Source organism: Anomaloglossus baeobatrachus, chromosome 7 (genome assembly GCF_048569485.1).
Source record: "Anomaloglossus baeobatrachus isolate aAnoBae1 chromosome 7, aAnoBae1.hap1, whole genome shotgun sequence".
Taxonomy (NCBI): Eukaryota; Metazoa; Chordata; class Amphibia; order Anura; family Aromobatidae; genus Anomaloglossus; species Anomaloglossus baeobatrachus.
In genome coordinates, this window is record NC_134359.1 from 147,291,673 (window position 1) to 147,317,900 (window position 26,228).

The window sequence follows — 26,228 nt, forward strand, 5'->3', positions numbered from 1 at the left end:
ACCAATGGAACCGTGTGGTGGCTTTTTTTTTGAGCGGTGAGACATTTTTATTAATACAATTTTGGGATTGATATAAAATTCTTTTTGCTTGGTACAGCATTTTTTCCAGTATTGAAGCGACCAAAAAAACCCATAATTTTGGGGTTAATTTTTTTTGTTAGTGGTGTATACCAATCAAGTTAATTATTTTTACATCTTGATAAAAAAAATTTCCAAGTGCAGAGAATTTGCCAAAAAAACAAACAAACTGCAATTGCACAATTTTGATTATTTTTTTTTTTTATTTTCCGTGTTCACTATTTTGAACTAACCAGACATTATGATGCCTCAGGTCAGAACAAGTTCGTACATACCAAACATGTATAGTTTTATTGTTATCTAAGTGGTGAAAAAAAATTCAGATGTTAGTTAAAAAAAAAAATAGCGCTTATGTCACCAGTTTCCGAGACCCATAGTGTTCTCATTTTTCAAGATCTGGAACTTATTGACATCTTATTTTTTGCGTTTTGACCTGGCGTTTTTAATTATATAATTTTTAGGTAAATGCAATGTTTTGATCACCTGTTATTGCATTTTTTTTTTTTTTAAACCAAATTTTTATTTATTTTTTTGCAATGGTAAAATGGGGTACAGAATGAAGAAAATAAGGGTCAACAAATCAAAATAGCAAATAACATAGTCTCTACAATTTATCAACCAAATATCTGTCACTGTCATCAAATTTGCTCCTTCCCCTTCTTCGTCAGTGTATATGTCCATTATTCAGTCTCCGCTACCCCCCTTCAGCCTTCCTTCATAACTTGTAACAAACATTACTTATAAACACTATCCCTCCCATCCACCCTCCCCTCTCCATGCGACACGACCCAGCATCTAGCCAACTATACTTTCAGCTCGCACAGGGACGCTGACAGATCTTCCTTCATGTACCATTCCGTAGACATAAATGTGGACATTATTTGTATTATTTCTTCTCTAGAACATATAACGCTTATGAACTTTCTCCATTTACTAAAAAATTTTGCTGTCATCCATTCTTTACATCTCTCCACCATCACCTTCTCCAACATGAGCGTTTTTTTCAATTGATTAACCAGTTCTTCTTTTGTTGGTGTTTCCTTCACCAGCCACTTCTGAAGAATAGCCCTTTTACTTATCATTGCTATATCATGGAAAAGATTCGGTAACTTGTCTCCCCCTTTCTCTCCCTCCTCTCGATGCTGATAGTGAAATAACCAGACCATTGGATCCAACTCCACATTTCTATTCCAGATTTTCCTCACTACCCCTTGGACTTGTTTCCAAAATCTTTCAATCCTCTCGCACTGCCATATCCCATGATATAGATTTGTTTTTTCCGTACCACAATTTGGACAACTCATCTTATCTGGATGTCTTGCATTCAATAGCTCTATGTATGATCCTGAATTGGGTAAGTCTTAAGTTCTCATTCACAATCTTCTTCTTCATCCAACCATTCAAAATCTTCTCCTCCCCCTCTTGATCTCCCAACTGCCTTGCCCACCCTTCCAACATTCTTCCTGATATGTTAGGGACTAACACTTCTCTCATATTTCCATAAAGACTTGATATATTTGTGGCATGGATGTCCCTTAATATGATCGCATCCATCTGATTTGCCTCATATTCGTTAGTTATGTTGTATAATTTCTTCATTATCCCTTGTTTCACCTGTTCAAACTGGAGAGTCTGGAATGGGCGCAAGTCATACTTTGCTCTCAACTCCTCACACGTCATCCATCTCCGTTCTGTATCATGCATCAGGTTTCTTAGCGTTCTAATCCCTTTTTCACTCCACTCTTTAAAGAGATTGTTTTCCCTTCCCTGTGGAAAGTCAGGACAAGCCCATATATTAAGGAATTTGGAGATGTTCCAGGCTAACTCGAACTTTTTCCTAACCGCCTTCCAAGTTATCACTGTCTCTACAAACCAGTGAGTGTTTAATATTGGGCGGCAAATTTGGATTGAAGGTATGAAGGATTGAACTCAGGTCCCAAGGCTTACAAAATTCAGCCTCTATATCCCAGTCAGAATACCTACTTGTTCATCTAATCCAATCGACTACATGTCTTAAGATACAGGCCAAATTGTACCCCCTGATGTTTGGTAGTCTGATCCCTCCCTTTTTCCGTTGACAACATTAACTTTTTGGCACTAATCCTCAGCCTATATCCCTTCCACAAAAAACGTGAGAACGCTTTTGTCAATCTGTCCACATCCGAGTGTTTAAGAAGCAATGGGATTGTCTGCAATGGATAGAGAAGCTTGGAAAAGCTCATCATTTTTATTAGATGATTTCTTCCTAGAAGAGTCAACGGCAAATTTGCCCAACCTTGCAGTTGACGTTCAATTTTCTCGATCAAAGGGGAATAATTTAATGAATATATGGTCTTTGTGTCCCTACCAACCTGTACTCCCAAGTATTTAATTGTATTTCTAGCTACTGGAATGTCACATAGTGCACCCCTATCCCCCTCCGCTGTCTTTCCATCCAAGAAGAGAATTTTACATTTGTTTTTGTTAAGTCTAAACCCCGCTAACCTCCCAAACTCCTCAATTTGTTCTATGACTCTACTCAATTGCGTTTTAGGTTTGCTCATGAACAGGATTATATTATCAGCAAATAAGGCTGAGTGCAATGACTTCCTCCCTACCTTGATCCCTTCAAACCACCCCCCCTCATTCAACTGTCTAGCCAGTGGTTCAATAGCCAAGTTAAACAATAGGGGTGACATCGGGCATCCTTGCCTGGTTCCCTTCATCAAAGGAAATGTTTTTGACAGAAATCCCAGGGTACTCACTCTTGCCTGAGGATTTGCATAAAGGACCCTCACAAAATTCCTAAAAGCTCCGTGTAGGCCCAGGTGATCTAACACCTGTTCCAGCCCTGACCACCTCTCTCCTTTGCTTTACTACACCAATTGCTAGCATTACTTTCCTAATTTTTGTCACCACTGAACGTCCTCTAACAAAGCCAGCCTGGGGGAGATCTATAATCTCTGGCAATACTGCCGCTAACCTATTTGCCATCAACTTCGCTAAAATTTTTAAGTCTTGATTAATCTGCAAGATGGGCCTATAACTAGATGGGTCTTCTAAATTCTTTCCTCCTTTAGGAATGAGCTTTATATAGGCTCTATTAAGTGTACCCGATATTCTTTCCCCGTCCATTATCTTATTGAATAACTGTCAGTATAGGTGAGATTTGATACTTCATAATTTTGAAAAAACTGCCGCTAAAATCATCTGGTCCTGGGGCCTTAGTCGTTTTCAACTCTCCTATAACCTGTAGCACCTCCTCCTCCGTCACCTCTTTATTCAGAGCCTGTAAATGTTCCTCCGTGAGCGTAGCCATTTTTGTTGCTTTTAACCACTCATTTCCTTCTCTCCTATCATCTAACCCCTCCTCTTTATATAAACCTGCATAGAAGTCTCCAAGAATGTCGTTTATCTCTTTGGGATCTGTCGTTTTACTCCCCACAGCATTTCTCAGTGTCATAATATGTGTCATCGGTCATCGTCTCCTTGCCAGATTTGCCAGTAACTTCCCTGCCTTGTACTCGAAACGAGTCAACTCTGCCTCTTGTTGTGTCCTCTACATACTTTCTTTCCTTTCTACCCAGTTCTCAAAATTGCCCTTCGCCTCCACTCACTTTGTTTTTGTCACCCTTGATGGTTTTTCTAAGAAGTCAGTATATGCTTCCCTGACTGCCCGGCTAGCCTCCTGAAACTTTTCTTGTGCCTGTCGTTTCGCCTTTGTCGTATATCCTATCACTTTTTCTCTCAAAACTGCCTGAGCCATCTTCCAATACAATAGTGTTTCCCCAATGTGCTCCTGATTCGTCAATGTATAATCCACCCACCATTCTCTCAATATTCTATGGAAGTTCTCGTCCAAAGTCAAGAATGAGGGGAAGCGCCATGTTTAATCCTGTCCTCTCTGAACTTTGTCAGCTATACTGACTACCACTGGGGTATGATCCGATATTACCATAGTCTCTATAACTATCTCTTCTACCCTCTGCAATAAATTCTCACTTGTCAGCCAAAGGTCAATCCTTGACCAAGAGTCATGTGGGTGGGAATAGTGTGTAATTTCTCTCTCTTGCGGGTGATATAATCTCCAGCAATCCTGTAGTGTAGTTTTAACAATGCTCTCAGCGACCCCTCCGTGTTCCTTCCGCTTCCCCTGACTTCTTCTATCTTCTTCCTGAGAAACCACTGTATTGAAGTCTCCCCCCACCAATTTACATATATCCCCCTCCAACAAAATCTTATTAGCTATATTAAAAAAAACAAACAAAAAAAAAACAACCTTTGTTCCATATTGGGTGCATATATATTGTGGATACTAAAAGTGCCTTGAGTACCTGAAATCTTTATATGTATGTATCTTCCTTCTTCATCTGAATCTTGTGTTTCCACCTCGTGTGCAAAGTTTTTATTCATCAAAATTAGAACCCCTGCTTTCCTACCTTTTGAGGCCGACCCATATACCCTTCCCACCCACATCTTGTTCATACGGAAGAACTCATCCTTTTGTAAGTGCGTCTCCTGTAATAAAGCAATATCAACCTTAAGCTTCTTGAGATGACGTAGTATCATATTTCGTTTGTGCGGCGATCTGAGTCCCTTAACATTCCACGTAATGAGCTTAACCATAATCCCCAAAATCAACAGTTCCTTTTTCAGGCCGTCTCGCATGGATTCCCCAACTCTCTTGCCCTCCCCTTCCCCCACCCAACTGTATATAACCCCTCCCATCCCCAACTTTACAAATACAATTAACGTCTTCCATTTTTTCTGAGATGATTGAGACTCCTTTTAAACCCCTGCTTCAAGTCAAGCTCTCCATGAAGCCACCCCACTAAGTCACCTCTCCCCCTCTATCGACTATTAACTCCTTGCCCTTAAACAGCCTTTATAAATTTATCAATCTCCTAAAACTGTCATTAAGAGAAGAAAAAGAGAGAAAAAAAAAAAAGAAAAAGAGGTAGAGAAGAAGAAAGAGAAAAGGAGGTAGGCGAGACTTTAGAGAGTTTAGAGAGCACATTTGTCACCATACGGCTCCATTCAGCAGTCCCAAATTAAGTCCTCTTCTTGTCCTGCTTGTTCATGAGCTGCTGCCTCTTTCTCCTCTTTTCCCAGCTGAAGTCGCCATCTGTCGCTTATCCTATGGACTGGCTGGTCTGGATCTCGATTGACTCCACTCTGGCTCGTTGTCGGTTTTAACTGCAGATGTTTTGTTTACAGGATCTGCATGTTTCGGATCAGTGAAAGTCCCTTCTTTTCCATTCCTCTCCTGTCGCCGTGTGCACCGTCTGTAGTATCTCTCGCTCCGCCTCTGAAAGATCCCGAAAAGTCTTTGTGACCCCATCTGCTCCTCTTACTCTTAGTATTGCTGGGTATAAAAGCTGAAATTTAATGTTTTTCTGATAAAGGGCAGTGCGGATCTGGCTAAATGCTTTTCTTTTTCGTGTGACTTCTGCCGAATAGTCGCCAAATAATAGAATCTTGTGTCCCTGAATGCATAGTGCCTGTTTCCTATTCCTGAAGGCCCGTAGAATTTCTTCTTTATCTTTGTATTCCAGGTATTTTTAATAACCTGTCTTGCTCTGGATATTTCACCTTGCCTGGAGGTATTATCATTGTTACTGTGACCATCTCTTTTCTCCCTTATGGGTCCCACTCTGTGCGCTCTTTCTACGCGGCAGCTATGTGGTAAGCCTAAAGCCTGGGGTAATTCTTTTTCACAGATTGAGTCCAAATATTTTGTTGTGACCGTCTCAGGCAAACCCACCAACCTTAGGTTATTCCTCCTAGACCTGTTTTCAAGATCTTCTATTTTATCCTTCATAAGCTGAGCATTAGTGTCTAGCTCCTTAAATCTGTCCTCCAATCTTGTCAGATTCTCTTCAGCATCAGAGACTCTTTGCTCTACCTCTGTCAGTCTCATATCATGGTGCTCCACGTCCTCCTGCAGCGGAGCCAAAGCCTCCCTCACTGAGGCTGCTATTGCCTCTCTGATGTCTTCTGTCAGATGGTCTGCCACTTCTTTTGCCAGCCTTTTGTAATTAATCTCATCTCTTTCCCCCAAGCCCAATGTCTCTGTACCACTCTGCATACTCTGAATTCTTCTGTTATCTTGGCCTCCTGCATCGTCACGCTGCTGCAGCTGCCGTTGTTGTTCCTCTCCCTCCTCCCCCTCCTTCCTCCTCACTGTCGGCGCCATGTTATCTCCACTCACCCCCTCCTCCCTCTGCTGTGCTCTCGGCTTGAATGGTGTTCCTCCGTTCCTCAGGAGATAACGATCCATGCACTAACAGCTGGTGATTCAGTGCAGCCTCTCTATGTTGGTCTGGGGTGCCGTTTGCTTCTGTAGGTCGCTATATATTGCAGGGGCTTTACGGAGCTTCTTCTCCTCCCTCTTCACATCTCAGCACGGGAACTGGAAGTCTAATGCGGGCATCACACGGTACGATATATCGGGTGATATGTCGTCGGGGTCATGTCGGTAGTGACGCACATCCGGCATGGTCTGATATATCGTAGCGTGTGACAGCGGTGAACGAGCAGAAATACTCACCTTCTCATTCATCGTTGACACGTCGCTCACTTTCGAAAAATCGTCCGTCAGGTTGTTCATCGCTGCCGTGGCAGCACACGTCGCTCCATGTGACACCCCGAGAATGACGAACACAGCTTACCTGCGTCCCGCTGGCAATGCGGAAGGAAGGAGGTGGGCGGGATGTTTACGTCCCGCTCATCTCCGCCCCTCCGCTTCTATTGGCCGGCTGCCGTGTGACGTCGCTGTGATGCCGAGCGTCCCTCCCCCTTCAGGAAGTGGATGTTCGTCGTTCACAGCGACGTCGCCCGGGAGGTAAGTACGTGTGACGGGGGGGTTAACGACTTTGTGTGCCACGGGAAACTAATTGCACGTGACGCACAAATGATGGGGGCGGGTACGATCGCTCGTGCAATCGCACGATAGATCGTTCCGTGTGACACCCGCATAAGTGTCGTTATTGCATTTTAATGCAGTGTTGTGGATACCAAAATAAAAATTTATTTTGACGTTTGGAATTTATTTCTTGCCACACCGAATATCAATCAGATGAATTGATTTTATATTTTGATAGATGGGGCATTTTTAAATGCGGCGATACCAAATATGAATAATTATCAATCATCATCATCATCGTAGTTTTATTTTCAATGGAACAAAAAGAGGGGTGATATGAATTTTTAGGTTTATTACTTTTTTTTATTGGTTTTACTAGTCTCCCTTTGGGACTTTATGGGTTTTGGATGTACACTTTGATCGCTTCTGCTAATCCCTCTGATCAGCAGAAATGCTGTTCCCCTGTGAATGCTTGCAATCTGCCAGCATTCACAGGAAGTGAGTCATGGCAGCACCAGAGGTCATCATCTGATCCCACACAGCCATGCCAACACATTGGCCCCCATGTTGGCATCACAGGGACGCCAATGGCAGCAGGGAAGAGTGCAATCTCTGCTGGAGAGTGTTAAATTGCACAGTCAGAATTTGACAGCGTGATCACAGGGATTAAAAGACGCATGTGGATCTTTGATCCAGCGACGCCTGTTAGCCTCACATGTCTGCTTATCAGATCAGCAGACATTTGTGGGGATTACAACAGACACAGTCACAGACAGACACAGCCAAGGTTGTCCTTGGTCGTGAAGGGGTTAAGAGGGAGATTTTAACTTATGGGGTTTTTTTTCTAATCTTTTCACATTTTTTACACTTTTTTTTAAACTTTTCAATGTATTTGTAGATTTTTTTAGGGGACTATAACCTGCTATCGTCTGATTGCTTGTGTTATACACAGCAATGCCATAACATTACTGTATATAGTAAAAATAACGGTCTCCTTTGAAGCCTGGCCAGATAAGGTTTCAAGGGAGCTCCACAATGAGAAGCGCAGACCTCTTTAACAGACCCCACAATCAAGTCACAGGTGCATCAATCATCATAGAGAATGCCGGTGTGCCCCATATCGGCACACATTAAGTGCCAATGTCACACTCTGACATTTAACAGGTTAACAATTGTGGACATGACGTCATGACACCTATGATTGTTAGAGGCATGTATTGGCTGTAACACACAGCCATTACCTGCTATGAACCCGCTCCATACACCCGTTTCCGACTTGTGCCGTACATTTACGGAAGATGTTGTAAAGGGATTAAAATCATCAACTGCTGAAAATACTCAGTTTTTATCTTTTCTATATATTTGCTAACAAAATCAAGTTTAAGACTGGAATCATTACCTTGGTTCATAACGTATGTCTTTTGTATTTTCAAGGACTCCAGCACCAATGCGCAGCCTCTCAATACCATTCCTAAGAAAAAAATTCCTTGTTTAATGCAGTATCACAAATATTTCCAATGCACTATCATATATAAAGCCCATATTTATCACAATCTATATAGAAGGGCTAAAATAATAAAAATGAGGTATGAAAGTGGATTGTAAAATGTGAAGCCTCGTCTACTCTTAACCCCCAAGGTGTAATTTAGACACTGATCTTTTTATGTAAGTGGTCTGTGATCTTCACAGATAAAACACAAACCCATTATGGCCTGTAATGCTATTCACAAGTCCATGTTTTTTGCATGTCCATTTTTTACCCGTGTCACTAATCAAAATTACGCATACAAGTCTATGGGTCCATGAAAATTGCAGACAGCATATGGATAGCATCAGTGTACTATCCATGTGCTATCCGTCATTAATATTGTAATAGGAGCAGAGTTGTAATTTATTTTTTCATCAAGGAAATTCACTGATTAACCCCTTCAGCCCCCGGGCACTTTCCGTTTTTGCGTTTTTGTTTTTTGCTCCCCTTCTTCTGAGAGGCGTAACATTTTTATTTTTCCATCAATCTTGCCATATGAGGGCTTGTTTTTTGCGGGACGAGTTGTACTTTTAAATGAAACCATAAGTTTTACCATGTAGTGTACTGGAAAACGGCAAAAAAATTCCAAGTGCGGAAAAATTGCAAAAAAAGTGTGATCGTACAATAGTTTTTGAGATATTTTATTCACTGTGTTCACTATATGGTAAAACTGAGGTATCTATGTGATGCCTCAGGTCGGTGCGAGTTTGTAGACACCAAACATGTATAGGTTTACTTGTATCTAAGGGGTTAAAAAAAATTCACAAGTTTGTCCAATAAAAGTGGCGCACGTTTTGCGCCATTTTCCGAAACCCGTAGCGTTCTTATTTTTAAGGATCTATGGCTCAGTGATGGCTTATTTTTTGCGTCTCGAGCTGACGTTTATAATGGTACCATTTTTGCGCAGATGCTACGTTTTGATCGCCTGTTATTGCATTTTGCGTAAAACTTGCGGCGACCAAAAAACGTAATTTTGGCGTTTGGAATTTTTTTGCGACTACGCCGTTTACCAATCAGATTAATTGATTTTATATTTTGATAGATCGGGCATTTCTGAACGCGGCGATACCAAATATGTGTATATTTATTTATTTTTTAACCCTTTAATTTTCAATGGGGGGAAAGGGGGGTGATTTGAACTTTTAGGTTTTTTGTTTTTTTTTTTATTTTTTAAAACTTTTTTTTTTACTTTTTTTTTTTATTTTACTAGTCCCCCTAGGGGGCTATAGCGATCAGCAATCCGATTGCTGATCGCTATCTGCTGATCACAGCTTTACCGCTGTAATCAGCAGATTCAGTCACTTTGGTTTTCCCTCTGCTCTCGGCCGAGGGAAAATGAAAGTGAAACTTCGTAGCTGCAGGCGTCATCACATGACCCTGTGCTACGATGGCAACCACCGATAGTCACGTGATAACACACGTGACTTCCGGTGGGGGCGGCGGTGAGTAACAAACATGGCCGCGCGCATTTAAATCTTGCTGCCAGACTTTGGCAGCAAGATTTAAGGGGTTAATGGCCGCGGGTGGAAGCGATTCCACCCGCGGCTAGCAGGCACACATGTCAGCTGTTGAAAACAGCTGATATGTGTGCCGACCGCCGGCGCCTGCCCGTGTCAGGGGGCGGGGCTTAATGGGACACGCTCCATGACTGATATAGCCGTCCATGGTCGTGAAGGGGTTTCAGGGTTCTGCTTGGTGAGTGGCTTCCCTCTAGCCTGTCCATTACAGCCCGTCTGAGTCTGTGGATCCAGGCAGGCGTTACACGTAACAGCCGAAAACCACACCTCATAGAGCAGGGTGCGCTCTTGATCCTGCGCCAAACAGAGATAATGTACAGTTGTGGTTCATATAGAGTGATTGTTGATAAGGGGTTAAACTGGAGAAAATGTGAGCAGTGCAGAGACTGTCAATCATATCCAAAGAAACTTAAACATCGCTCCTGAGGACAGACTAGCCCCTGGTTCTTTTGCATATAGTGAGTGGCTGTGTATAACTTAATTTTGCATTAGTATAAAACTATAAAGGTAAGATTAAAATGATAGAATAAGGGGTGTAAGATATAATGGGGACAGTTTTACATCTGTTGGGGTATCTGCAAAAGGACACAAGAAAACTTTAAAATTTAAAATGTAGCAGGCACACATGTCAGCTGTTGAAAACAGCTGATATGTGTGCCGATCCACGCCGCCTGCCCGCGGCAGGGGGCGGGGCTTAACGGGACACGATCCTGGACGGATAGATCCGTCCAAGGTCGTGAAGGGGTTAAACTGATCTGATGAAAGACGGATCCAAAAGACTGATGAACAACAGTCTATGATATTGCATACAAGAAGAATCAATGGCATCTGAATGAGACATAATTTGACCTTAGTTATCACACTTTTTTGGGGTGAGGGGATGGGAATATCATACAACGTTGTGTTCAACATTGTGTCAGGATGAACAAAAACGGCAATTTTGGCATCGTTTTGTCATTTTTTGCTACCATGTAGGATGTGTTTGGGTCATGGTGATAAGACATATGTATCTCTTTTAGGGAGGGATTAGTTTTCTCAAGATTCCCAATACCGGAGAATCCTTTTTTTGATCAGCTTCACTGTCCATCATAAGATTAAAATATGAAATACTCACCTTCTGCACAAGGCAGAACTGCCATTCCTTGTATTGCAATGCTGTGTCCTACAGCAGTTACGTGATGTAATTATTGTGACCGTTGCCGCCTTGATCAGTATTCTGTTAATGCTTTGATTGCATAGATGATCAGCTTACACAGTGCACAGCATTATTTCAGCCTGTCAGTGTTGTGTACTGACAATAATAATAATAATAATAAAAAATAATTTTTATTTCTATAGCGCCAACATATTCCGCAGTGCTTTACAATTCAGAGGAGATATGTACAGACAATATGAAACAATACAAATAACAAAATTATGATACCAAGAGGAAGTCCTGGAGCGGGGGTGGGGTGAGTGGAGCTACTGAGGCACTCGGTGCAGTGATTTGGAAGAGGGGAACGAGCAGTTGCCCTGAAAGCAGCAGTGAGGGGCAGCAGTGTGGAGAAGCGCTGCGGTGCAGCTGTCTGCCGTCCTGGCCTGGGGGCCTGAGTTTGGTCTTGTGGCAGTGCTGGGAGAGGGGCGCTCCGACCCCCTCTTCCCTGATATAAGTGAGAGAAGGAAGAAAACTCGGAGCAGTCCCACAGAATTGCTTTTCAGAGCTTGCCATTTCTATATATAAAAACTCCTCACTTCCTGCATCATACTCTACTGCCATCTAGTGGTCACTGGAACAATAGCTTGCTATAAAGAGATTGCTACAGGAAGGAGCCATGAAAGGGATATACACCCCTGTATAATTTCCGCGTAGAGGGAGGGGATCGCCTTACCACCCATATAGAGGACATAAGTGGACAGCTACAATTTTAATGGTCTTATATTAATAAATAATATTGAAAGGAAATATAATACACGGTACAGACTAGGTGACGATCTGGCTGGGCTGAGGAGGAGAAGAGGTCCAAGCTGGTCATACAGATTAAGAAAGGGGCAGTCGTTTGTGACCCCTCTAGACAAGTTTCTTACTAGGAGAGACTGTTTTGCGAGTGACCCCATGCCACCAAAGTCACAATGACAATCAACCCATAAAGGTACTCAAGCAAAAAATAAAACTGCGTGGTCGGATCCATTAGATATGGACCTAGACTCTACGCCCTCACGATCAGCTCTAGTGTCTCAGCAGGAGGACGGGGGAGGGTCACTTGACTCCTCATCAGAGACTAAGTCGGGAGATATGGAACACCATTTTGACCATAGAAGATTAAAAAAGTATCTGGATCTCCTTCCTACCAAGGAAGACTTCAAATCCCTGGTCTCAGAGGTGAAAGAAACCTGTACGTCAGAAATTAACTCAATCCGCCAAGATGTTGGGCTACTAGCAGATAGAGTGGACTCAGTGGAAAGAGATCATGATGCCACTAGACAGTACATTATCAAATTACAGAAAAACATGACTTCCTATGCTCAGGCCCTGAGTGAAACTAAAACATCTGGAAGACCTGGATAACAGAGGACGCCGTAATAATATCCGAGTGAGAGGTGTCCCTGAGGCCACGGGTAATGAGGAGGTCCATGCCATACTTGAAACCATATTTAACACTGTGCTAGAGCGCCCTACACCTCAAAGGATAAAATAGGACAGAGCGCATAGAGCATTACGTCCCAGGGGGCCTCAAAACCAATCTCATGACATTATTTGCTACGTCCACGACTTCCAACTTAAAGAGTCCCTGATGGCTAAAGCCCGTAACCTCAAAGAGAATTGAATATCAAGGGACTCGGATACAATTATTCCCTGATCTACAGAAAAGGAGAGACCTGCAGCCACTTCTTGCATCCTTAAAAGATAAGGGCATCCGATACCGCTGGGGGTTCCAGTTTGCCCTCATAGCCACAAAAGATTGTCGTACGGCTGTGCTACGCTCAACTCGGACCTCCCAGCTTTCTGCACTGACCTGGGAATCCCTCCACCCTCCCTGGTAGACTGGGAATTAGAGATGCCATCCAATCCACCCTGTCCAGTCTGGCAGCAAGTACACTCTAAGGTGGGATCTCCCTCATCACGGCCTAAGACACAACCAGCTCCGACCTGAGATGACAATTTTTTTTTATTTTTTTCTTCTGGGAACTGAAACCCCTTGTTTGAATCTCTGGTTTCAAGCTGCAGCCCCCCTTGGTGGTAATGAGGATGGGGGGGTGTCATGCCCTCCCTTGTTTATTACAGGGACTTTGGTTGGTCCTTTCTTTCATAAGTAGCTGTTCACTTTTTTCTTTTTTGATATTAATATATCTGGTTATGACTCCTCATACTATTTGCATTGGTTTGCTACTAGGGCGGTGAGAATTGAATACTCCCCTCTTGTAGATGTTTTGAATCTAGCTTCCGATACTGACTGCGATAGCAGAGTGTCCATAGCTACAAACCCCCTTTAAGGGTTAGTGTTACCCTGGTTCCTCCTACGGAAGAGTTGGTAAAGGAGGTTCGGGTTTAGATACAGGTAAAGTTTTACGTTATGCCAATTTTTTCTTCTTTGACCCTGGCCGGAGAGGACGGTGGCGGAGGTAAAGGCTTTTGCCCATGGCTTCACTCCTCTCCGGTAACATTTGTGACATATAAATGTTATGTTCTATGTGTTATGTGTTTTGTCATTGTGCTTTACCATTCCTTATGTATCTACCCTAATTGTGGTGAGGGAATCCTCTGTACCCCATTGAGAGCCATTCAGAATGGGCCTTTAGGCAATTTTGAGATGGGCAATACCCGGTTAGCCTGCGTATGTAATGCTAATTTTGCTTTATACTACTACAACTTAAAATATGGTTAAAATTTTAACGTTAAATGTTAAGGGTTGAAACTCAAATATTAAGAGGCGTATGGCGCTTGGTAAGATGCGGACCCAGCGAGCTGATGGATGTGGTTTTCTTGCAGGAAACGCACTTGAACCTCAATGGGAACTGCAATTTTGCAAAACATCTGTACCCCACGATTTTTCTAGCCTCCCAGGAAAGGAAAAAAGCCGGTGTGGCGATTTTGATATCAAGGACCTGTCCCATTCAAATTCTACCTCCTTGGCAGACCCACAAGGTAGGTACCTTATCCTACAAGGGACATATGAGGATGTTCCGATCATTTTGTGTAACATTTATGCCCCTAATACCTCCCAGATCCTCTTTTTGAACCGGGTATTCCTCAAACTCACACGCCTTCCCTCCTCAGCGTGGATTGTGGGTGGTGATTTTAACACTATTTTCTCTGACTCTTTAGACAGGTTGACCATTAACAATCAATTGTCGAGCCCGTCTCAGCGTAAAGTGACAGCTGCCTTTCGAAGACTGATCCGCAGGTTTGCCTTATTTGATTTGTGGCGAGTTAAACATCCCTCAGAAAAAAACTTTACCTTCTACTCTCCCCCTCATGGTACACACACCAGGATAGATTTCTTCTTTGGCAACATTCAAGCCCTTAGATTGACGAGCAATGTGGATATTGGTGCAATAACGTGGTCAGACCACGCGCCAATGACTCTCACCCTAGATCAGACAACTTCGCGTACAAGAGTCTGCCACTGGAGGCTCAATGAGTCCCTCCTCAAGAGAACTTCCTACAGAGACAAACTGGAAGCAGGACTGATAGAATACTTCGAGAACAATGAGGTGTCAGTGCCTAATTTTTCTACTGTTTGGGAAGCCCATAAGGCCGTCTTTAGAGGGCACTGCATAGCATTAAGCTCCCGTATCAAAAAAGATAGACTATATCAGAGAGATCAGCTTCTCAGAAGTCTCAGAGACTTAAAAAATAGGATGGCCCTTAACCCATCAATACGTACCCTTAGCGCTATAGTAAAGACTCGTGCCCAACTGAAAGATCTAGCGGTCAATATAACAGAAAAATTACTACTTTATAGCAGGCATAAATACTATGACAAAGGAAATAAATCTCGCTCCCTTTTGGCCCGCCAACTTAGAGAGGATAGGGGGAACTCATCCGTTTATGCCTTGAGAGATTCGGGGGGGGGGAATATTTTCTATGACCCCACTAAAGTTGCAAAGATCTTTCAGGATTATCTGTCGAGACTGTATTCTTTGCCTAGCTCTCTTCCTGCAGACCCAGGAAAACAGAGGGAGCTAATCCACTCCTTTCTTGAGCAGTGTAAGCTGCCTACTCTTACTCAGAATGCTGTAAATACATTGAATAAAGAAATCACATGTGAAGAGGTAGGAGAGGTGCTTAAATTACTTCCTAATGGAAAATCACCGGGTCCAAACGGTCTGCCATATTTTTACTACAAGGCATTTGCAGATCGACTCACCCCCTATTTAGTTAAATTATTTAATAGCTTTCTCACGGGCTCCCCTATACCCACAAGTATGTTACATTCTTACATTACGCTTATACCCAAACCAGGGAAGGATGCTAGGGAATGTGCCAATTATAGGCCCATAGCACTCCTTAATGCTGATTTGAAAATTTTTACTAAACTACTAGCTCTACGTCTTTCGGTCCTGCTCCCTCACCTAACACACAAAGACCAGGTGGGTTTTGTCCCATGTAGACGGGGGGGGGGGGGGACAACACCAGGAAGATTATTGACTTAGTAGAGGTTGTTAATAAGACAGAGTGAAGCACTCCTTCTTAGTTTGGATGCGGATAAGGCGTTTGACCATCTGGGGTGACCATTCATGTTTGAAACATTGCATCATTTTGGAATCTCAGGTGCATTTATCACAGCCCTGAAAAGTTTATATTCATGCCCCTCAGCATGTGTCAAGCTTCCATATGCCACATCTCAACCCTTTCAAATACACAATGGCACTCGTCAGGGATGCCCTTTGACCCCCCTTCTCTTTTTTATGTGTATTGAGCCATTGGCTGCTGCTATTCGCATTGACCCTAATATACGTGGAGTAATGGTGAGAGACAAGGAGTTTAAGCTATCCTTATATGCGGATGATGTCCTAATGATTTTGTCCCAACCACATACCACCCTCCCGAATTTGCATTCCCTATTACTACAATTTGGAAGGTTATCAGGGTATAGGGTCAACCAGAGCAAAACGGAAGCCCTGCCTATTAATATTCCACAGGGGCGAGTTTCCTCCTTACAGGAAAATTACAATAATAAATGGGAAAATATATCCTTGACATGCCTGGGGATACAATTAACATCTAAGTATAAGCTTTTATACCAGCAGAACTATCCTAGCTTATTTACTGAGATAAAAAGGCTCCTACTCAATTAGAACAAGCTCCCATTGTCTCTGTTTGGCAGAATCACTGCAGTCAAAATGTCTGTTCTGCCGAAGCTACTTTACTTATTTGAGACCCTTCCGATGTGTGTACCATACAAAGAGTTGCACAACATTCAGTCTGTTATACTTCAATTTGTTTGGGCCCACAAGAGACATAGAATTAAGAAAACGACTTTGTTTGACAGTAAACTGAGAGGAGGCTTGGGGGTCCCTGATATTACTAGGTACTATTGGGCAGTACACTTACGTCACATCCCTGCATGGTCTAATCACTGTGCCTTCTCTAGATGAATGGAAATAGAGAAGTTATGGCTCGCCCCAATACATCCCAACTTCTACCTCTGGGGCACCTCATCTAACAAGCCTGACTCACATACCCTGGGCCCTATAGCCTTCACGAAGAGTATATGGGACTGTTGTGTCAAAAAGTTTCTACTTAAATCCGAACACTCTCCTTTGACTTCCTTTCTTTTTAATCCCAAAATGCCAGACGGTATGCAGGGTACAGCAACTAAAACATGGTTTGACAGGAAACTCTTTTGCTTTGCTGACATAGTAGACGCACACTCCAGGGTCCTTCTCCCCTATCTGCTAAACTTAATCTCCCTGGCAATTCCCAATATCGGTATTTACAAGTTAGACACCTGATGCATTCCCTTTTTACCTCCTTAGAAGTCTCTATCCCTACACTTTTTGAAAGATTATGCAGTGCTGGGGTCTTTACTAAAGGCCTCATCTCAGATATATATCATATTTTAATTAACCCCTGCTCAGAAGACAAGCCAAATCATACATATATGAGGAAATGGGAAGATTTCCTTGGTGAGACCATTCCCTTGTGTATGTGGAAACGGATCTGGGATACTGCCTCAAAGACATGCTCGTGCTATGTCTATAAGGAAAATCAATATAAATTACTCATGTATTGGTATCACACCCCATCACTACTACATAAACTAAACCCAGCTATACCCGACAATTGTTGGAGGTGTGGAGCTACAGGAGGAGACATACAGCATATATTCTGGGTATGCCTCAATATCCAGCGCTTCTGGAGGTTGGTACAATCTCTTATATATAAAGTAACTGACCTTCGGGTTTCCCTGGATCCTAAATACTATCTATTAAATATACCACTTGTTCAGCTGGGGAAAAGAGTGAAACGTTTACTATTACACATAACCACAGCAGCTAGGTGTCATAATTGCCCGTAACTGGAGGTTAGCACATCCACCCAAACTTACCGATCTCCAATCTCGGATCCAAGATGTGAGAAGGATGGAGTATCTATCTGCCTTGTCAAATAATACAGTAGATCATTTTGAGAGTGTTTGGTCACTTTGGGACACTTATTGGGCTAATAAAGAATAATAGCGTGGTATGGTCCTGATGGAAGCCTGATATACTGTACTTACCCTCCCCACTCCATTCCCCCCTTCCTTAAATTTCCCTGTCTAATCTTGTATTGTTTGTCTTGTCACATCCCCTGTTTTTATTGTATCAGTGGATAATAAGATATGTATACTGATTTTTGGTTTACAGATATTGCTCACATGCTTGTGAGACATACCTATGCATCCATGTACTTTTTCCGTGTCGGTTTAAAAAATTTAATAAAACATTCAAATATTAAAAAAAAAAAAAGAGCGATTGTTCTGGGCGCTGCTGATAAAAAAAACCAGAGTCAGTGATCAGTCAAACACTCTGATTGAACTACATGTTTCTGGAACACTCCGTCCCCTTCATCAGGTGCTACAATATAGCAGATCCTCATAACCTTTTATAGCTGTGACATGTCAATCAATAGATGTTAAAAAAAAAACTAATTTTTTTCCTCTTCTTTTTTTCTTTCTTTTTATAAAACACATTAAAAACATCAGATAAAATACCATACATAAAAAGTTTAAACAGTCTCATATACTTCGGCACTCAAAGGAATAAAGTAGACTTGATTTTTCATGTGAAAAAAAAACACTTCGGAACAAAAAGATTTCTTGGTTATCAAGAAACGACAGTTGTACAGATGTTTTGGCTATTACGTCATAAGTCTTTTTAAGAAAAACTGTCTATTGATTGGTTCTTTATAATATGATGTCTTAGTTAGGGGGCCAGGAGAACATGGGACAAAAATTCTGAGCACCATAAATTGTAAAAATATGAAAACAAGTCACTTTACTGATCAGAAAACCTGAATATATGGGTATGCCTCAAGGTTGCCTCATAACGCTAAATGGTACAACCAGGGCCGGACTGGTGTGCCAGGAGTCCACCAGGGAAATTGCCTCTAGGGGCCCGCACTATAGCTGCCATAAACGTTTTTATTACCTGTTCATTTTTTTGCTTCTCTCAGTATAACATGCGCCTTTTAGCAAACACTACAGTGTGCAGAAGAGACCTGTATTGTGCCCTGCATATATCACTGGATTTCTTGTAGCATCTTGTATAGTTAATAATGGAATATGTTATTTACAAATCAGTCGTAGTTTTTCTTACACACGGACATTCCTTGTCGTAGGAAAACTACCAAGTCCAACAGCCAAATAATATTCAAAGAGAAGCAGAATGTTATCCAGCGTCTTCAGATGGAAAAGATTACTAACGTTAATGCCCCTCTGCCATCTATTCTCCCCATATAGGGAAATCCCCTGTAGATTCAGTATGTGGAGGTGTGAAGCATTACCCTCCATACACTCTTCCATTGGTGAATATTTCTCTTCTCTTTCCACCTTCAGACATTTACATAATTAACAGGTAATAATCAGCCATGAGCGTCTATACTAAATGTGAACAGTCCTTCTGTAGTGACAGAGGCCTATAAAAGCCTCACTATGGTTTCCAAATTAGTTTTAGGGTATATGCGCACGCTACGTTCCTGTTTGACAACAAAACTGCACCCTCTGGCAGACTTTTGACAAATGTAAATACTGTGTGACAAAAAAATGTAAAAATGCATGCATTTTCCCTGCGTTTTTGTTGCGTTTTGCACAGTGCGTTTTCAGATTGAGAAATCAATGGGTAACAAATGATGACAAAACGCAATGAAGAAGTGACGCTGCTTTTTTTTGTCAAAGATTTTGACAAATATTTGTCAACAAAACGCTGACAAAAAACTGCAACATGCGCATGGAAATTCTGATTTCTCATAGACTTTGCTGGGGAAGCAAAACGCATGCATTTTGTCATTGACACAGTATAGTTTAAAACGCGACAAAAACATAAGAAAAAACGCAATGTGCGCACATAGCCTAAAGCCTGCTTTACACGTTACGATTTAGCATACGATATTGTATGCGATTGTAACTGCCCCCATCGTATGTGCGTCACGTTCAATTTTTTGAACGTGTTGCACAAACAAGTAACCCCCCGTCACACGTACTTACCCGTCCATATGACCTCGATGTGGGTGGCGAACGTCCACTTCCTGGAGTGGGAGGGACGTTCAGCGTCACATCGACGTCACGCGGCAGCCGGCCAATAGAAGTGGAGGGGCGGACATGAGCGGGACGTAAACATCCCGCCCACCTCCTTCCTTCCGCATTGCCGGCCGGGAGCCGCTGGACGCAGGTAAGATTTGTTCATTGTTCCCGGGGTGTCACACACTGCGATGTGTGCTACCCCGGGTACGATGAACAACCTGACATTCAATTTTTAGGAATTGAACGACGTGCATACGATGAACGTTTTACCGTTCAATCGCAATCGCACGTAGCTGTTACATGCTACAATGTAACTTACGATGCCGGATGTGCGTCACTTACGACGTGACCCCGCCGACACATCGTTAGATATATTGTAGCATGTAAAGCGGCCTTAACATGTTGGATAAACCCTTTTCTAGTTCTGTGTATTCAACACTGCTCTATAGGCAGATGACGGTGGTTTTTTTTTACATATATTTAGATTGAGGCCCCTCCTGTAAAGTACTATCATCACATATAGAGGCCCCTCCTGTACTATCATCACATATAGAGGCCTGCTGAAGAGTAATTACATATAGTCTAAGATAATACCACTGACACTGGAGGTACAGGATAATAACACTGACACTGGGGGTGCAGGATAATGACACTGACACTGGGGGTGCAGGATAATGACACTGACACTGGGGGTGCAGGATAATGACACTGACACTGGGGGTGCAGGATAATGACACTGGGGGTACAGGATAATGACACTGAGGGTACAGGATAATGGCACTGAGGGTACAGGATAATGACACTGGGGGTACAGGATAATGACACTGACACTAGGGGTGCAGTATAAGGACACTGGGGGTATAGGATAATGACACTGGGGGTACAGGATGACACTGGGGGTGCAGGATAATGACACTGGAGGTACAGGATAATGACACTGACACTGTGGGTATAGGATAATGACACTGACACTGGGGGTACAGGATAATGACACTGACACTGGGGGTACAGGATAATGACACTGACACTGGGGGTACAGGATAATGACACTGACACTGGGGGTACAGGATAATGACACTTGATACTCGGGACAGGATAAGACACTTGTGGTACAGTATAATTACTCTGGAGACACTGTTCTTTTCCTCAGCACCCAGTTTTTCTATGTTCTGATTGCCATCTTATCCTCAGCACCCAGCTTTCCCATGATATCAAAGAATGGGAAAGCTGGGAGCTGAGGACAAGATGGATATCAGAACATAGAAAAGTTAGGTGACGAGTAAGAAAGCGCCTTTCTTTCAGCTCAGCACCCAGCTTTCCCAATCCCATTATATGCTCTGACTGCTGCTATCCCTCTTTCCCTAATCCCTACTGATATATGGTTACCGTGTGGACTTCACCCACGTCACGCAGCAGGGACTGGTGCATACACCCTGCACCCCCAAAATCACACACACCCAGCACCCACATACCTGCATATCTCACACCGACTGGCTGTACCCCAATTTATCCCTCTCTCAAACACACTGAAACGCCATGTACTCCACACACAGTATCCCTTAATACCCCTGTGTCACAGTCCGTACCCCTCATATGTCACTCACCCTGCACCCTCTTACCGGACATCTTCCTCGGGCACATCTTCCTCAGGCGGCAGTTCCCACCTTAGCTCCTCCCACACGGTCACATGGACATGAGTCATCGCAGGTCCTGGCAGATCCACCACTAGGATGCATTGTCTTCCTCTCTGAAGCAGCTTCTGTTCTGCCCCTGCCCGCTGCAGCTCATAAGCTCCGGGTGCCTCCAGGTCAGGACCCCACCCCCTGTAGCTGCTGGAACTATGGTGATCTGACTGCCACATACAGACCTGTGGTGGCAGCCCGACAGTGTTTAGGAGCCGTGGCCGCAGGTCATATTAATACACCCGGCGGGGGGGCCCTGCAGGCTGACAGGGATAGCTTAGTTTGACAACCAGGTCGGGGCCTACCGAGGATTTCCCCACTACCCTGGCACGCCAGACCGACGCTGAGTACAACGTTTTCAAGGAGCATATATGGAGTATGTGCTAGTCCACCAATGATAAGGTGTGCTTGCACTACATATTTTGATCCAGTACAGTCTATGCGGGTTGTGTTACCGATTTATACGTTTTTTTTCCCATGTGTCATTTTTAGGCATACCCATATACAGTGGAACCTTGCTTAACGAGAACAATCCGTTCTGGGACTGTGCTTGTTAACCAAGTTACTCGTTCAGCAAAGCAAGATTTCCCATAGGAATCATTGCAATGCAGACGATTCGTTCCACAACTTGTTAAATGTCCCATCCTGTTCCCCTATTCTGTCATTCCACACACGTGCAAACACGCACAAACACGCACAAACACACACAAAACACACACACACACATTATATGCTCACCTTACCTTCCGTTCCATCGCCGGTCTCCTGGGACTTGCTGTTCTCTGGTACGGGGCCGGGCTGTGTATCGGGTTACCATACAACGAGGGAGGAACTTCCCGGCCAGAGCGCTGACGTCAAAGGCAGAGTCGCTTGTCTCTGATTGGCCAGCGCACTGCCTTTCAGTAGCGATGACAGGAAGTTCCACCCTCGTCGCTATGGTTGCCGATACACAGCCTGGAGTGGAGCGCAGCGGCGAACTACAGGACCCAGGAGGCGGGCAATGAAACGAAAGGTAAGGTGAGCATATAATATAGTGTACCTTTCGTTTCAATTATATGCTCACCTTACCTTCCGTTCCATCGCAGGCCTCCTGAGTCTTGTAGTTCGCCGCGAGGAAGTCGTAATGTACCCGGGAACTACAAGAACCATGATACCGGCGTTGGAACGGAAGGTAAGGTGAGCATAATACTGTATGTGTGTGCGTGCGTACATGTGTGTGTTTGTGCGTACATGTGTGTGTTTGTGTGGACTGCAAGTGCGGGTCAGAGCGCGGTGGATGTACGGAACCGGAAGTGTGTGCGGTGAGAATTTTGCTCATACCGCAAAGCTTTCTCGTAAAGCGGGTTGCAAATTTACAGAAAGCTTTGCTTGTTAAGCGAAATTCTCGTTAAGTGGGTTACTCGTTAAGTGAGGTACCACTGTATTATGGTTTTCTGGTCAGTAAAGTGACCTGTTTTCATATTTTTACAATTTATGGTGCTTGGTGAGTTTTTCTTTTCTGCTTTCTTTATTGTGATTAGCCCTATGGAATATGTCACCAAGGGCTGGTTATTCTAATACCTTTGTGTTTTCTTCCTGGTTACATAACGGATTTTTTGTTCCATGTTCTCCTGGCTCCCTGACTAAAACATCATATTACAAAGCACTAATCAATAGGTACCTATCCTGTTTCATTATCCCTATACTTTGTTCACTCATGCATGCAGGTCCGTTTCCATTTTTTCTTGAAAAAAAAAACGGATTCTAAACTATTGTCTAGTTCACACATTATTCAGTCATTCACTCCCTCGTTTCATTTAGCACCAAGGTTCTTCCATTACTTCGTTCTATCATAAAATTATATCATTGAGTCCACTTATGCTCAGGGCTGTGGAGTCGGAGTCGGAGTCGTGGAGTCGGAGTCTGAGCTCATTTTGGTGGAGTCGGAGTCGGAGTCGGTATAAAATGCACCGACTCCGACTCCTAAAATATATAATAAATTGGGGACAGGAGTGCAATGCAGAATGTGCTGAATATTTTACTAAATAATAACATTTAGTATAATGCTTATATTTAAGTGAAAAATTTATTGTAGTACAATGTGAACATCAGACATTTAATTGTTTTTATGATACAATAATCAAGATATTTGGATAGAACATAAAATATTTATTGGAATACAACTTTAGAACACAAAAAACTAATAAATTGTAAATATGTAATATATATATATATATATATATATATATATATACACAGTGTATATACACACACAAGATATATATGTAATCTACTGTATATTACATAGTGTATTACATATTTACAATTTATTACAGTTTTTTGTGTTCTAAAGTTGTATTCCAATAAATATATTTTATGTTCTATCCAAATATCTTGATTATCGTATCATAAAAATTATTAAATGTCTGATGTTCACATACACATATTCATGTACTACAATAAATTTTTCACCTAACTAAGCAATATATGTAGGAGTCGGAGTCGGAGCCGGAGTCGGAGTCGGAGCCGGAGTCTGAGTCGGTGCAAGAGAATTTGAGGAGTCGGAGTCGGAGTCGAAGGTTTGGCTTACCGACTCCACAGCCCTTATGCTGTAATTGACTAGAACATATACTCCATATATGCTCCTTGAACACGTTGTACCAGTTGGAATTACGCGGCAACCTTAAGGCATACCCATATATTCTGGTTTTCTGGTCAGTAAAGTGACCTGTTTTCATATTTTTACAATTTATGGTGCTCGGATTTTTTGTCCAATGTTCTCGTCTCCCTGACTAAAACATCATATTATAAAGAACTAATCAATAGACAGTTTATTGAAAAAGACTTATGACTTAATAGCCGAAACGTCCGTACAACTGTCGTTCCTTGATAACCACGAAATCTTTTTTGTGAAAAGTATAGTATTTTTTTCACATGAAAAATCAAGTCTACTTTATTCCTTTTTGAGTGCCGAAGTATATGAGACTGTTTGGATTTTCCTTAATTTACTTCTGAGCACCAACTAACGGTTGAGCCAAGCCTCTTTTCTGTATAATACATAAAAAGGCTAACTGGAAAGTTAATTCATATGAAATAACCAGATATTAAATTTGAGGAAATTGTTTCAACCATCCAAATATACATACACCTGTTCATATAGGAACAAGTACATCTGTATGGAATGAGGAATCAGTCGTCTGTGATCAGACACAGAAAACCACAGATGAAAATAAATAAAAATTGAAATTCCAAAAACAAGTTGTAGACTACACGGTTCCACAAACCTACGGTATTTACTGTGTGTATTCAAAGGTAATGTTCAAACCTTCCGGGGTGAGTGTGGCTAGCTTGAAATTCCAGAAAAAAATCTTTCCCATATCAATCAGGGACATTGTCAGGGATCTGTTTGAAAATGGTAAAGCGTATACTATCTGGATTTTTAGGTGTTCTAATAAAAAATGCTTAGAGACAATATGAGTGATAAATCCTTTTTTAAGATTGTGTTGGCGTTTGTTAATTTGTTAATTCTATTATGCACTGGTTGTATGCTGCGACCACCATACTGGAGGTCGCACCCGCACTACAAGAGATAGATTACATAAAACGAACTACAGTTTAAAAATTGGTTAATTGGAAAAACGTCCCCAGTTGTTCTAGAACGAAAACTGCCGCTACACTGTTGTATGATACTACATCATAGACATTTGGAGCTTCTACAGCTAAATACCCCTTTAATTTCTATTGGAGAAAAGTGGTGTTTCTGTAATGTATAGGGACCCTTGTTAAATGGAAAACAATTCGGTGCAACAAGATTTGTAAGATTTCTGTTTCTCCTAAATATTACTGTGGGGGTTTTCGGTAGATTTGTAGTCAGGATGGGATCATTATAGAGAGGGGGGAGCCAGCACTGCCTATGAATGGAATGCAACAAATAAAAAGTGTAAAATTCACAAATTCATTCCTACTGTATTATAATGCAAAATGAGATTTTTCGCAAACAATTGTTCAATAATTTGAGCCACCCCTGCCACATCACGGCAAATCTCAATAGGGGGTCCTACTCTATATTATATAATTTACCATTGTGCCATACGGCCTCCTAAATATTTTAATAAGCAGAACCATATAAAAGCAACACATATACCTGTGACATCTCAGAACCGCTCCAATGTTGTAAAGACTGACAACTGCGAATAAAGGCAGTCCAGGTGCCAGCATATGCAGCAAAGGCTACACACACACCAGCACAATGTCAGAACTGGCCCTCACAGTGTCAGACCAGCGGCCATGGATAAAGGTGGAGCAGGCCCAAGTAAATGGTGCTTAGTTAATGATGCCCGTGGAACAGGGTGCGGTGGTTGAGTGTGAACAGCCACAAACATTAAATTTTGACAGTAGCAGAAGGAATTTGCAAATCACACTGGGTGTGCACGGCATAGTGGGGGTCAGCCACCAAACCAATAAATCATTATAGAGAGGGGGGAGCCAGCACTGCCTATGAATGGCATGCAACAAATAAAAAGTGTAAAATTCACAAATTCATTCCTACTGTACTATAATGCAAAATGAGATTTTTTTTGCAAACAATTGATCAATAATTTGAGCCACCCCTGCCACATCCCGGCAAATCTCAATAGGGGGGTCCTACTCTATATTATAATATTTACTATTGTTCAAACTTTCCAGGGTGAGTGTGGCTAGCTTGAAAATCCAGAAAAAAATATTTCCTATATCAATCATGGACATTGTCAGGGATCTGTTTGAAAATGGTAAGGCATATACTATCTGGATTTTTTGGGTGTTCTAATAAAAAATGTTTAGAAACAATATGAGTGTTAAACCTTTTTTTAAGATTGTGTTGGTGTTTGTTAATTCTATTATGCACCGGTTGTATTG

At 42.3% G+C, this 26,228-nt stretch overlaps 1 protein-coding gene across 12 annotated transcripts in view; it reads right to left on the reverse strand.

Moving 5' to 3' along the window:
- OSGEPL1 (O-sialoglycoprotein endopeptidase like 1) overlaps positions 1–26,228 on the reverse strand; it is a 1,349,050-nt gene that overhangs the window by 899,995 nt on the left and 422,827 nt on the right. For all 12 annotated transcript variants that reach the window (XM_075317748.1, XM_075317740.1, XM_075317741.1 and 9 more), the window contains one exon: positions 8,322–8,393. In XM_075317748.1, the coding sequence (XP_075173863.1) occupies positions 8,322–8,393 (72 nt within the window). The remainder of the gene's footprint in view (positions 1–8,321; positions 8,394–26,228) is intronic.